At 36.4% G+C, this 15,090-nt stretch overlaps 1 protein-coding gene across 5 annotated transcripts in view; it reads left to right on the forward strand.

The window, feature by feature from the left end:
* The window catches only part of rnf220b (ring finger protein 220b), a 35,271-nt gene extending 21,229 nt beyond the window's left edge, over positions 1 to 14,042 (forward strand). Inside the window, exons 3-16 of one of the 5 annotated variants that reach the window (XM_077222930.1) lie at positions 1,571 to 1,697; positions 3,192 to 3,237; positions 3,326 to 3,418; positions 4,261 to 4,303; positions 4,735 to 4,839; positions 5,826 to 5,869; positions 6,282 to 6,393; positions 7,482 to 7,572; positions 7,698 to 7,784; positions 7,875 to 7,927; positions 8,752 to 8,830; positions 11,148 to 11,256; positions 12,462 to 12,536; positions 12,696 to 14,042. In XM_077222930.1, coding sequence (XP_077079045.1) covers positions 1,571 to 1,697; positions 3,192 to 3,237; positions 3,326 to 3,418; positions 4,261 to 4,303; positions 4,735 to 4,839; positions 5,826 to 5,869; positions 6,282 to 6,393; positions 7,482 to 7,572; positions 7,698 to 7,784; positions 7,875 to 7,927; positions 8,752 to 8,830; positions 11,148 to 11,256; positions 12,462 to 12,536; positions 12,696 to 12,767 — 1,136 coding nt within the window. In that variant the 3' untranslated portion in view covers positions 12,768 to 14,042. Of the gene's footprint in view, positions 1 to 1,570; positions 1,698 to 3,191; positions 3,238 to 3,325; positions 3,419 to 4,260; positions 4,304 to 4,734; positions 4,840 to 5,825; positions 5,870 to 6,281; positions 6,394 to 7,481; positions 7,785 to 7,874; positions 7,928 to 8,751; positions 8,831 to 11,147; positions 11,257 to 12,461; positions 12,537 to 12,695 lie in introns of those variants that run through there. The other 4 variants (XM_077222929.1, XM_077222931.1, XM_077222934.1 and 1 more) reach the window with 4 other exon arrangements.
* The last annotated feature ends 1,048 nt before the right edge of the window (positions 14,043 to 15,090 follow it).

Raw genomic sequence — 15,090 nt, forward strand, 5'->3', positions numbered from 1 at the left:
TATGTGGTCTCAAACCTGGTTGGCTGTCTGAATTTTAAATGATGACATTTTGAAAAAGCCATTGCAACCAATACATTTCACGTCAATCAATTACAGAGAGAGCCACGTTCATCTGGCCTCCAGTAATATGACTGTTTACCCCTTCGCATGCAGCTCTGTGAAATGCAAGCCTCTAGTATTGTCTTTTTCGGGCTTCTGACATATTGTCGTAATGTGACAGAAAGCCCGGATGAAATGTGGCATTTTGGAAAGGTCAGTTCATGGCCGTCTCAGAATTCGTCTCCCATCATGATGATGACAGTTGTCATATGGATGTTGGCATGTGCAGTCATCCTATAACACGGTTTTGGGGGGGGGGGGGGGGGGATGCTATATCCATATCTTACTGTGGTCAGTAAGTTTTTTTCAATTGATCAAATGTGACAGTAAAGACATTTATAATGTTACAAAAGAATTCTATTTCAAGTAAATGCTGTACGTTTGAAATCACAATCCTGAAAAAAAAAGTATCACTGTTTCCACAAAAATATTAAGCGGCACAACTGTTTTCAAAATTAGTTTTCAACATCAGCATGTTAGAATGATTTCTTGAAGGGTCATGTGACAGAACAGTGGAGTAATGGTTGCTAAACATTCTGAACAAATATTATTTAAAGTTACTTTAAGTTGTAATACAATTTTACAATATTACTGTGTTTTTGATCAAATAAATAGCCTTGGTGAGCATAAGAGATTTCTTTCAAAGAAAAAATCTTGCCAACCTCAAACTTTCAAATGGTAATGTAAATTAGATGAGTTAAGGTAAAAAACTTTCAGAATTGTATTTCCCAAAAATAACTATTACTGTTACTATATATAACTGTGCACTATTGACAGTCTTTAACAATATAGGCTTTTATGATGCAACATAAAATAATAAAATTACAGTAATTAATACAGTAATTTATTTTGTTTTTAGATTTAGCAGTTTATAGCTACATCTTGGTGTTTAGATTTTGTTCTGCGTATATTAATTAAGGCAGTGTATCCATGTTAAGGTTTAACATTATCATTTTGGAATTTCTCTCAAATGCCCCCCATTAGAGACTCTCCAGCAGGAGGGAAAAAGACACGCTCGTCGTCCCAGAATCAAATCAAATTCCTTTTATCATCTTGTTATTTGCAGACGTTATCTGCAGGTAATGTGGTTATAAATTCAATTTGGGCCTTGGGATTTCATTGTTTACTGATGTTGGTTGCCTTTAGGCAGAGATGCAAGCAGTTAGTACTCGTCTGTGAATTTATTTGAGCTGTGCCATAGATGAAATTTTAAAAGAGATGGGACTTGCAGGGGGGCCGACTGACACTTTCTCAAGGGCATGGCTCGAAGCAGCGCTTACATGCAGATCCATGTTTTATTCAGATCTGTTTGCTTTCATTTGGCCACTTGTAAACAGGTACTGATGTCTCTGCTGTCAGTTGACTGTATTGATGAGCTTTATTTAGATAACACATCTGCCTCGACTAGATGAAAAGAATTCTCTTTATTGCTCATTGTAGGTTAATAATGATAAGGCATCTGTCTCTCCAGGTAAAGTGAAAGGCCTGTATGACACTCAGACGCCCATGTGTCCGATCTGTCACGCTGTGCTGCGGCCAGGAGAGCTGCAGGAACACATGGAGCAGGAAATGGAGCGTCTAATGCAGCTGCACAATAGGTACACACTCCAAACCTGAAACTGTTTCTTAAATTTTATTTTTATTTCCTGATTCACAATCATTATTTTTTACCCATTTATTTTGAAGTGGTTCTTGAAAGTGTGGTGGCCATGAAACAACACTTATTTAATAGTTTATTTATTAATTCGAACCATATAGAAAAAGATCAATTATTTCATTTTATATAAAAAAAGATTTTTAAATAGAGAAAATTAAACATAGCATCCCAGAGCTCTCCCAATTTGGGTGGTTCTTAAATGTATTTTGTTGCCATAGTCCAAAATGAAATTTATTTATTTATATAAACTATATAGAAACAAATCCATCGATTCACTTGGATAGTAGAGCCTATTATAAAAATAAATCATTTTTATCTTATTTATAATAAAGAAATATTTAAGTAGAGTAAAAAAAAAATGAAATAAATAGAGTATCCCAATGCTGTCTGCTATCACACGTCTGCTCTTCTCATGGAAATGGGAAAAATGAAACCTGTCATGTTCCTCTAATGAACATGATACAATCCATATAATGACTGAGACAATCAATAATCTATCAACCTCCCTCTGCTTCGCTCATGTCTTCTTTTGTTTTTCCATCCGTCCAGCTCAATCAGAGATCATCAGCCGATCAGTCGAGGGTTGATTTGATTTTTTTGAACTGCCTCAGTCTCTTTGTATCGGCCGGGACATGTAGACAGTAAAGTGTTGCTGACAGTCAGCATGCTCTTCTGTCACTCGAACTCAAATCTCATCCAGGCTCATGAAAATGCATCGCTGCCCATAGTAAAGAAATCAAAACTGGAGACAAGAGCCGGAAAGATGGAGGAAGGGCAGATTTAAAGCAGATTGAGACAATGAACGCACACACACATATGCACGCACACAAACCCTGTAGCCTGTCCCTTCCAAAGGCACATTAAATGCTTCCAGGTCTTGATGGCATATTTATCTACAGCCTCTGGGCATGTGCACCATGCCTCCACCCCTCTCCCTGTCTCCTCCATCATAGCAACATCACAAATTACAAGCTGTTACATTGTTCCTGACATTTCACAGCTAGTCAAGCTCAAGGCAGTCCTCGCGAAAATCATAGCAAGCTAATAATGCGTTTCTTCAACGTTTGGTATGAGCATCAGACGAGGCAGGGCGGCACATTAGCCACTCTGAACACATGAAAGATTACTCCAATAAAGACATTATAGCCATAATCTGCTTAGTGACAGAGCTGTGGACAGTAATTGTGTCAAATTGAACTTGACCCCAGGGTGTGTTAGAGCTATCCTGCTGTACAGAACCCGAATGGAGACAGCTTTATAAATATATTATTTTTATTTGACTGCGAAGAAAATGTTGTATGCAACCTGATGCCTCGTTTCTGTGCGTGTTAGCGCATTCTGATTCACACGTTGTGTTTAAAACCAGGCTGAGTTTTGTTGGTAATGGGATTGTGGTGATGAAATATGTGTTAATAACACTCTCTCCTGTTTACAGTCAGGGTCCCGCGCAAAAGGAGTGTCTTGCTGCTGGGCCGCCCAAGGTACTTTCTCTCCAATGTACTTCACAACACTTGTTATATACAATTTATTTATCTCTTCAGGCAATAATAACCTCTCTACCTCTCTCAGTCTTTGTTTTCTATGCACATAAAGAGAGAGGGTTCCTCTTCTGCCTCCTCTCCACGTCCTGCTGATGAGGCTGTGCACTCCGACAGGTATCAGGTGAGCTCAAAATGCATGTTATATACATGTCTAGCAGCATTAGCTTGCACTTCTCTTGAGGAGCATATTGAACTTTAATTAATTACAGGTCGAATCAAACTCATTTAAGAGTGGACTTTACCCCTTCCAAGACTACATGTCAATCAAATGTTTGAGACAGCCCTCAGTGTAGTGCTGCCATCTTCTGGACTTTAATTGAATTTAAAATAATGTTTCTGCTCTGAAAAAAACTACATTGTAATTTCATTCTGCTTTTTAGAATTTGTAATATTTAATTTCATTGGGAAAAGTATTATTATGTAATTGATAAGAAATAAAAGCAAAAATGTATATTTAATTCTAAAATGTAATTCTAATTTTAATTCTAAAATTAATCTAAGTAAGAGTAATATAAATATACTCTAATAGTGAGTAAAACATGAGCTGTAACAAAAACATACGAAAAACTAACAAATTAAATATTGTCCCCATTATATTAAAAAAATAATGTAGGTTTAGTGCAATGTCAATATAAAAGGCAATTATTATTTTTCAAACAATGTTGTCCTTACACGTACTATTCTTACCATTTTTTGCACAGTATAAATTGGTCACATATTTAGGCTTGCAGAGGATCATCATATTTGGGTGTCCTTAGCATCAAAATGTAATCATTAAAGGGAATTGATATGAAATGTTGTTCATAACCTTTTTTACTTCCATTAAATGACATTTGTGAAACTAAATATTCAATGAGAAAAATTATTTTATCATTCTTTTAAAAAAACCTCTTTAGTGTAAATTTAGGTTTTGAAATTATGGGTATTAAAGTGTCCCTTTTCTTCCTCTTTTTTTAATTTCAGACATTTTTGCGAGTACGAGCAAACAGGCAAACAAGACTCAATGGTACGTTTTCAATGACTGTCAGTATATCTCAATATTCTCTGGATGTCTCTCTTTTTAAGTTTGCATTTCAGTCATTGCCTATTACATGCAGGGTCATAGACATGCATTAAGAGCTTGGATCTGATCTATGAATATTAAATCATTAAAAAGTTTTATTCCGTAAATAGATGTTTATAATGAAATCATCAATCTTTGAAACTCATTCTCATGATCACAAATTGTCCCCCGATAGCACTGGTACACTTTCAGTTTTAAGGCCCTGACACACCAAGGCAACAACACAGTCAGCTTTCATCACCGCTTGTCCTTTTACGTTGGCTTGGTGTGTCACAGCCTTTAGTTCAAATGGTTAAAGCACCACACGACCTTTGACCTAGCACCCTCACAAGCAGAGCAGATTATTGACCTTTAACCTTTTGATATGTTAACAGTTAAGGAGCTCTGCTGGTGCAGGTGCTACGCCAAACAGAAAGTGAAATCTGTTCATGTTTGGACTGACTATGGATTCCCACATGTATCTTCTTGCCCACTGTCTGGTAAGATATTCTCCACACATGCCACACAGCTGCCGTATTTAAAGAGGCTTTATCTTCTAATCAGCACTGATTTCAAATAATCTTTCAAGGAGCGAATGATTGTAGAATCATGAAATTGTGAAAATGATATAATATTTAATGCAATATTACGCCCTTGGCACAGTAATACTCAGAGTATTAAGTCTGTGTACTGTGAAATATTGGTTCTCTATCATGTTGATTTTTTGATCATTTATCAGGACTGTTAATTTTTATGTTATTTCATTAACATCTAAAAAAGGTGCACTGGAAGATTGGTCAAAGCTAATTGATCAGATTCTCTCTCTAATTAATGATCCTCTCTTCGTTATGCTCAACTTCACTGTGATTGTAACAGGCTCAGCTCTGTTTCCACTGTCCTTTTTGACTATATCATGAGCTGAGGCTCCTAAAGATTAATGTCCCTTAACATCATTAGCAGCTCAGCAAAACAGATATTTTAATGGAGTGGTGGATACCGTTCCACCATCCTGAATTTTACTTCCTGTGTGTGTGTGTGTGTGTGTGTGTGTGTGTGTGTGTGTGTGTGTGTGTGTGTGTGTGTGTGTGTGTGTGTGTGTGTGTGTGTGTGTGTGTGTGTGTGTGTGTGTGTGTGTGTGTGTGTGTGTGTGTGTGTGTGTTCGAGAGAAGGAGATTCAGAGAATTCTGGAAATCTTTTATGTCTTTATTTTATAATCAGATAAACAGATCAGTCCAATTCCCTTGCCATTTATTTATCTTTTGTATGCCACAGAGGCCTTTCTGTCTTATCAGTTTAGGTCAGCTTGAGATCGTATATATTTCCAGCATAAAACTGCCAATGGAGAAAAAAACAAATCAAATGAATTGATTTATGCTTTATTTTTTCAGATAAGGGAATATGAAATGTGCCATGCATCACTAAAAAAAAATCTGCTTTTTTGCGATTGTTTTCTTTTTTTGTTAATTTTCTTTTCTTTTTTTTACAGCACGCATTGGGAAACTGAAAAGACGGAAAGCGGAGGAAGACCAGGTGTGATGAAAATGCAGCTCATTTGTCATTGTGCACGTGTTTATGTCTCATTCAAAACAATGAACCTTCCTTCCCCTGTAGTCTGTAGTTCCTCTAGATCTGCTTTCACTGACAGATCACAGGCTATCTGTGATGCCTGTATTTGACTGACAGGCGGCAGAAGACATGCCGTCAGCTGTCCTGTTCTGTTAAGTCAGCCGTATTAATAAGACAGGTAGATGTGTCTAGAAGGATCAGACAATCTATATACTGTACCTGCATGTGAAATGTCTGTTTCTTTTTATTTTCCGTTTCTTTCAGCTGTGACCTAAAGCCAAGAGGGCATTCAGGGCAGGTAGCGGATGAAAACGGTGTCTTGAGGCTGGTGGTGACATTTTCACCAGACATGCTGATATGTGTGTGTTTTCAACAGAGAGATGGTGTTTGTGTTGTTGAAAATGGCTCCATGCTGTCAACCGGGAGGGAATTTGAATGGGCCGAACAGAGAAGAATACAGATGGTCTCTGTTCTCAGAGGCTTCAGAGGTACAAAACACACAAAAAACACTGCACAGCGATTGAACTAAACACTAAATACTCAAATATCTCAAAAACGTAGTCAGTGGAGTCAAGTCAGTAATAATGCTGAATATTAAAGGGGTACTTTACTGCTGGCAAAACGAGCTTTCAATAAAACTTGATTGCCTATACAGTTCAAAGGTGAACATTTATTTTTAAATCGGTGCTACCTGACTAGAGAAAACAGAGGAAAAAAGGCTGTTGTCTTCCCTTTTGCCAAATAGGCAGGAAAACAACCATAATGCACTGGGCACGTTTCTGTCCAAGAACACTCCCACCCGTCTGCTATGAATATGCTTGACCAGGATATGCCTTGCTTTAGTAGGAAATACTTCTTAGCAAACGTTTAGTTATAATGGTGTTGTGCAAGAATTCAAAGAGTAAACGTTTAGAAGGAGTGAGTTACTATCAGTTTCCACTGGAGGAGCCAGCGTGTTGTAGGTAGCGCCTAAAGGCTACAAAGAATTGTAAATACGAAGAGAACGCTGCAACAGAAAATCTGAAAAACCTCAATTTTTGTAGTCAACATTTCAAACTGGATGACCACGAACCGAACACAGTATTTTAGGCCAATCGGAGGGGAAAAATTACAAAAATCAGCAAATTTACACTTTAAGTGCTGTTCAGTCTTGAAATCAAATGATCAAAAAAGTCCATTTGTAGAGTTACTGCCTATAAACAGCGTACCAAATATAAAAACAGCTTGGTTTTGCAACAGAGCTTGTGTGTGTGTGTGTGTGTGATTAGTTCACAACAGACACGTGAGGTAATGGGAGTGGTGTTATCCTCTTGAGAATGAGATTACTGTAAAAGAACTTAGCCAGGGGTAAAAAACAGAGACAGAGGCGATCACAAAGAAATCAGTGGTCATACAGACCCTCACGTCCTTATAAACACTTTTGATTTTATTTACACATTTGCAGTTCATCAGTAGTGCACATTTTATCTCAAACTATTTTTAAAGTACACACTTTCCATTCCTTTGGTATACTTGTTCTGTAATAAGGCTTTGTGTTTTCTGTCATTTAATGAACGCTTATTCTAAATGTCTTAAGGTTTGGTGAGCAGCACATTGAAAGAGCACCAGGACAGCGATGTGGATCTGGACGTGGACGGTGATGATACTTTGGAGTATGGAAAAGCCCAGTATCCTTATTTATGCTGTAAGATTGGCACAGCAAGGAAGTGCATTGATTGATTCTTTTTTTCTTTTCTTTTTTTGTGAAAGCATTTTTGATAATAAAAAATGTTTCCTCAGCAAATGATTGCAGATACACAGAGGCGGATGTGATTCCCTGTTCAGGAAATGAACCCAGAGATGCAGAGGAGAGACAGGCGTTAAGGGGAGCTGTTTTAAAGTATGCACAGACACAAACAGCACACATTTTCTTAGTGCTTCCAACTACTTTATCAATACTTAGTTTCTTGTTTGTTTTTTGCTTTGAAAGTGGAGAGACAGCCAGCAGGTTATCTCCAGAACAAACCAAGTCTGCAAACTCAGGTGAGCCAAGAGAAGTTGATGTCACTGTAATTCAGATCTTTATTGTTTTTGTGCCAGGTGTAAATGCAGCTTAAATGTAGTTTGCTTCTTTTTGGGTGTACTACTACATTTTGGCGGCAGGTGTATTAGCCTGCTGTCACTTTAAGACCTGATTTATTATACTGTTACACATGCATTTTCTTTTTCAACTGTTTACATTCACTTAAAACATAACTGATTGTGTTTACATAAATACTCGCCAACACTGGCATTTTGTCATTATTTTGTGTGTATTTGACTGCAGCGAAAAATAACTCAATTTAGTACTGAGACGTGACTTTATGAGCGCACACTTTGAGTGTGAGCACAAAATCTGCCGGATTGAGTACAATTACACGTGCAATCCTATGCTGAAATTCAAGACCAACACCAACAATATTCACCCGGAGCATATTAAATGAGTGAGTGAGGGGAGGAGGGTTTGTTTGTCAACTCGAGAGAAGAGAAGAGAGAGCAAGAAAGCCAGCTGATATTGTGTATCTATTTTGTGGAAAATGAGTATTGGAAGAGTTTATTTTAGTATCAATATGTAATCGAAAAAGCAATATTTTTTGACAACACTACATTTCACTTAGTTTATTATTCCAGATGCCTTTTTAAAAGACTGCAATTGAAAACTGTTTATATGATATGTAAAATTCAAGCCGCCAAAGTGGCTACTAGGAATTACTGCTTTACATGCCAATGCGGGTGTTACTGTCAAGCCCTGTATATATATAATAGTGCCAATAAAAAGCTTTATATATTGCATAAAGGAAATAAACAATGGTGTTCCTTGTCTGCAGAAGATCCAACTACAAGTAATGGAGACAACAATACAAGCACAACATCTCCAAAAACCTGCAAGAACAGCGAGTTAGAGATGTAAGTGTATCTTAAAATCAGCATGAAATGAAAATTCACTGTATCTATTTTTTAAATGCATGTTATGCATCTTATTATGAACTATTCATCCATGCATGTTTCATTTTTGTATTTTTCTTTTTTTTTTACCTTGTAATGTAGATATAAACACACTTTCCAGTTAAAACTAACTACTTTTCTCTAACGATGTATGCCGGACTTCTCCAGTCATTTTGTCCGCTTAAATCCCGCCTGCAAGCACACATTAATATGCCTCCGCTTTTGAGTTCAATAGGCACATCTCAAAATCCAAGAACCAAGTCCCCACCCTACATTTTTTCTTTTTCTGCAATCCTTTTCACACAGATGTATGTCACACTTACAATATGAAGAAAAACTCTGTGGCTACTTCAGTTTCATCACGACTTTAATGTACACTTTAAAATGCATTATTTGGGTAAACAGCATACAATTTTGCTCATTACAGAACACAATAGCAAAGTTATTAAAATTAAAATAGTTTGAAACCAATCCTAATTGATTGAATTGGTATACAAACACTGTTGGAGCTATGGCGTAGTGGTTTGTGCATATAGGTTATGATTCAAGTGCATCCATCCACTCTCCTCCATCCTCATCGCTCCCAGCCTCTCTCAACATCCATGTCATTTTCTTGGAAGAGAACTCTGCTGGATCATGATACATCACTTCTTAAATCCTGTTGGGAAAAGAGATTTGAACTTCTTCCTGTGTGCACTAGGACAGATTTTTATACATTACTAATCGTGCAACTGAGGTCAAGTTTGCTCATGGAAGGAAGGGACACATGAGGAATTACACACGGTTGACCCATTCAATAAGAGTCACACAAATCAGTTCTTTCTCAGCGGGGTCACGTAATGGCAAGTTCTCTGAAGCGTTAAGCGTTTCGGAGTGAATCATTAATCGGCTTGATTGATCCATTTATCAGTCGAGGAGTGTCAGATTGCAGGGAAACTATGAAATACTTTTTAATGATTCTAAATGTATTATGTTTCAATGATTTGTATATATATTTGCATGTTCACCCACAGGTTAGAGATGTTGGTGCATCATCACTATTAAAATAACAAGGCCTCTCTCTCTCTCTCTCTCTCTCTCTCTCTCACACACACACACACACTATTATATTTATAATATATTATATTAAATTATTTATTGGCCTTTTGTATATTCCATTGTTCCTCATGAATGGCTATAGCACTAGCAACATTTCATCTTATTTTAAATAAATAAATATATATCTATTTATCTATCTATCTATCTATCTATCTATCTATCTATCTATATATATATATATATATATATATATATATATATATGACATATATATAAATGTATGATATATATATATATATATATATATATATATATATATATTTATATACTGTATATCATACAATCTGTATAGAAATTCTGGACTTGGTTTGCAGCATGTTTTTGTACCTGATCCGTCACCACTTTCCAATAGGTATTTAGCCTGAGGACGAGAGCAGTTATTTCATATTTCCACCAGACAGCTACAAGAGAAAAAAACAGCATTCATTATGCTTATATTTGGCGGCTATTACATGAGGCATTTTTGATGGATCACTTAAACCCCCTGCTGTCATAGTTCAATTCCTGGGAGCTGATTAAATGGGGATGCGTTGGCCAGGATGTTCCTACCGGGGATTAGGGGCCTCTGAGCGAGTGTTATTTAATTGTGGGGAAGTGGAAACACTCGAGTGAGGAAGGGTTAGTGAGGCGGGAAGGAGGACCGTTCCTGACAAATGACAGCATGCCGCAGGGCGCTTGCAGCCAGTCCCTGTGTGGACACGCTAATAAAGCAATTACACTGAGACAATGTTTGCACACTACGTTGACATGTCTGGCCCTCACCTGCTGTGCTGCTACAAGGGGGCATCTTATGCTTATTGTGCCCACACTAGAAGTTATATAATTATACTGTACTTTAAATAGCTCTACAAGTTACCCTACTACAAATTTCTGTTGTTTTTGTTTTTTCCTTCATTCTAACCAATCAATTTGCCTAACATTTATTTGAACATACACATATGCAGTGTACACTCTTCATCTTTTACTGTCCGATGTGGCAATATAATCTAGAGAAGCGCACACTCATGTATTACAATGTTGAATTTGCTTCTTAATGCACCTCATTTAATGATGCAATCTGTCTTCTGATTACCGTTCATGTGTAATTTAGAATTCATAACGTGGCCTTCAGCGACAAAGCCCTCAGCACGCTGTGACTCTCTAATCAATCTCTGATGGATTGGTTCTTTGTTTCGTTTAGTTTATCGGATGACCCCTCCCTCAGTACGCTGGAGGCCCTGAAAACACGGATCAGAGATTTAGAGAAGCAGTTCACACGAGGGGACAGATTCAAGTGTCTCATCTGCATGGTAAGTTTGAGCTTGCTGTTTACATATTTATTCAAAAAGGACTAAAAACTTAGTAGTAAATAATTGCAGATAAATGTTAATTATATGTGTACTTTATTTTAACTATTTAAACACTACTGTTTAGGTTGGCGGTTGTTAAACATTTCTGTCAGGACCATTATCGTCAAATATGATTGCCAATTAGCAGTTTGGATTGGTGGTATAGTTCAGCCTGGCATGGATAAGAGCAGAGAGAGCAGCAATAACCCTACTTGGGGTAAACAGAACAGAACTAACATGAATGTATTGCAGAATATGTCCATATTTTAATGTACAACATAGTTCGAGAATTTAGTCTAATTCAAGGGGAATCAAAATGCCAAATCCTGACTGGACAAGAGGAGAAGCTGGAGATGTAGGTATAGCTCCTGAGAAACACAATAGCTGTTGATAATACTGAAGGAGCTTATATATGGTTGCTGTGATGCGTCGTACTGTATTCCTTTAGGTAGACGTGGATCAGCTGCTTGACTAACGTGACCTGCCAGAACTGACGCTAGACGCTTGATTTTTGGAATTGTATTTTATAAATTTATATATAAATTATATATTTTATTTGACCAAAAATACATTAAAAACAGTCATATTGGGAAATAGTATTACAATTAAAAATGACTGTCCTCCTTTTATATATTGTACATTTTATTTATTCCTGTGACACCAAAGCTGATTTTTTGGCAGTCTTCAGTGTCACATGATCCTGAAATAATTTTTTATTATCAATGTTAAAAGCTTTATGCTGCTTAATATTTTAGTGGAAACTGTGATACTTTTTTTCAGGATTCCTTTTTTTTTTTTTACTCTTACTGATCCCAAACTCTTAAAGAGTAATGTTAGAGTTTGTGTGTGTGTGTGTGTGTGTGTGTGTGTGTGTGTGTGTGTGTGTGTGTGTGTGTGTGTGTGTGTGTGTGTGTGTGTGTGTGTGTGTGTGTGTGTGTGTGTGTGTGTGTGTGTGTGTGTGTGTGTGTGTGTGTGTGTGTGTGTGTGTATATATATTATATTAATATATAATATAATATATATACTGTTCAAAATTAAGCTCTTTTATTACAATAATTAAATATATATAATATAACTTGGGATTAAGCTGATGTAGGTTACATTTGTCTTATTTATGTAGGCCTACATTTATTGTGTAAATATATCTTTTTCTCTCATTTTTTCAGGACTCCTACACTGTACCTCTGACCTCCATCCAGTGCTGGCATGTCCACTGTGAGGAATGCTGGCTTCGCACCCTGGTGAGATACACAACAGTATCATACTGTACTTACAAAAGATACACATACTGTACAAAAGATTTTCAGCAAAACCACATGACTTGAACAAGTGAACCCTGTGTGTCAATATCAGTTGTTTTTGAATGTTAAATTATCTTCATTGGTCCCTCTTTCTCGCAGGGAGCAAAGAAACTTTGTCCACAGTGCAACACTATCACCTCACCCGGGGACCTGAGACGAGTGTATTTATGAAGAGTTATAGCTGTCCTATCATCTGCCTGTTTGCACTCTACTCAAACGGATCACTTTTACTGAGAAGAACCTTTCTGGGCCCATGCAAAACTTAGAGTACGCCTTGCCCAAAAGAATCATTTAAAAAGTTCCTGTCGGAATGCAACCCGGTTACACAAGGACCACTGTGTTCATTTCTTGATGAAGTATAATAAATCTCCACAAATATTGTGCTGTAACAATATTGTAAGGACAGTAAAACTGATCACAGAAAGTTGTTTTTATGTACAAAACCTTGTTTTATAAAATATTGTTAAGTTATTCTCATAGAGCAATCTGTCCTATAGTTTTGTGAATGTTTACACTGAAGAACTCTTTTCTAATTTGGATCTAGCAGTGTTGATATATTCAAAATGGTTAACAGTTAACATTTGAATCATTCATAAACTGTGTTTTTTGTAGAATGTGCAAAAGAGCAATGAATCTTGTACATTTATTATCCATAGTTATGTAACTGTAATTTAATAGTGAATGGGATATTTTAAATATGGTTTAAGATAAATGATCATTTTAGCTGATAAACGTGATATAGTGTAATAGTTTATTTCATGCATTTAAAAAACATTATTGTGTAAAATATCAAAGACAAGACACTGAACATGATGCAAAATTACAAAGCCATGGATAAATAAAAATAATTTTTACTACAAGGTTCGGCAACAGATATTCTGAGTTAAGTTAGTGCCCTGTATATTTTCAAAATGTTCTCTTGTTCTTCAACTTTTATCTAAGACGCTGTGTAGATGAAATTGTCTACATTCTTGTAATGAACTACACTGATATTTGTATTGCTATATATCGTACTGTATGTACAGCAGAGTTGCATCAAGGAGCTTTCCTCCCTTAGTAGGTGTTGAGTTGATTCCTAATGCAGTATATGGACATTGAGGTCTATCTCTGCTTATCCTTCACTCCTCCCAACTGCCAAGCATTAAAAAGGTCTTCTGACACAGAGTCACTCTAGGCTATGGCATTAGGACTCAAGGAACTCAGATCAGAACTAACAGAAAAAGAGTTTCCTTTGTGGTATTTTAGCAATAGTTTTGTTACTAGACTATCTAGTCAAGATACGATACAACAGGTAACTGAAAGATCGTAAAGCACTTTTTTGATAGAACTGAAATAGAATGAAACACAAAAGCAGCTTTGTTTTTCCATTTATGTATTTTGTACAGACTCATCTGTTTTTCTTTGACAAAAAAAGCCCACAATAAACTAAAGTTATTGTCTAACAAATGTCATTGCTGTGCCCTAAAATGGTTTTCAACATATCAGACTGGATCACATGAGTCAGCACCATCACTGGATCTAATGACAGCATACAGCAGATGCTTTTATTCAAAGCTATAGTACTCACATTGTATTATTATGTATACATTTAATCAGTTAATGCATATCAAAGCCATTGTGGCATTGCCTGCACTGCTAGAGACACTATAGCAGGTGAGTAACCTCAGCATTTCCTCTTGCCCTTCAGTCTATTTATCGCATCACAAGTATCTTACCACCTGGCCGGTTCGTTATAGGCATTCTTAAAGATACCTTTAATGAATGACCTCATAAAAGGATGTCTGTTGCTGATGTCCTGACATATCTCTAATTAGCAGCAGTATATGGACACTCTCTGTGTGGATTTAGGTTAGCATTGGATTAGCCCCGCCATGTGTCTAATGCAAAGGAAGTTAGGCTACCTGCTGCACCACTACAGTGTATTTTACCTCAAAACTCCCGAATGAGACAAAACACACAAAAACAATCCTTAAGTTGTGTATGTTTTTACTTCCGGCCACAGCGACCCTAACTAATGAAATTAATTTCGGACGTTTTGCTAGCGATATATTAGAACAGAGCAGAAATAGCATGACTACTAATGTGCAGCCATTAGGGAGGAGATTTATGGAGAAATATGCAACTTTATATGACTGTCAACTGTTTGGAAAGCCTTAATCTATGTAGTTGTCTATGCATTGTATTATATTATGGATAGTTTAATATCAATAATTCTATAACAATCATAATAATTTAACATAGCATTTTGTGTTTTTTAGTTTGATAGATCAGAACTCAATGGTTGTTGAATTTTATTTTTAAAATTCAATATTGTCTTGAAAATATAAGCAACCTAAATATTTTTATAATATTTTTATGGCTGTGTGTTAATATAGGCACATAGGAATTGACAAAAAGCTTTGAAACATTTTCACTATTATTGCTCAGGAAAAACAAGTGATTAATAAACTATTAAAGGCTTTTCAAAGTTTAGTATGCTAGTAACCCGCTATTA

The sequence above is a fragment of the Siphateles boraxobius genome, unplaced genomic scaffold (genome assembly GCF_051911475.1).
Source record: "Siphateles boraxobius isolate OS27281-9 unplaced genomic scaffold, OSU_SipBor_1 9, whole genome shotgun sequence".
Classification (NCBI taxonomy): domain Eukaryota; kingdom Metazoa; phylum Chordata; class Actinopteri; order Cypriniformes; family Leuciscidae; genus Siphateles; species Siphateles boraxobius.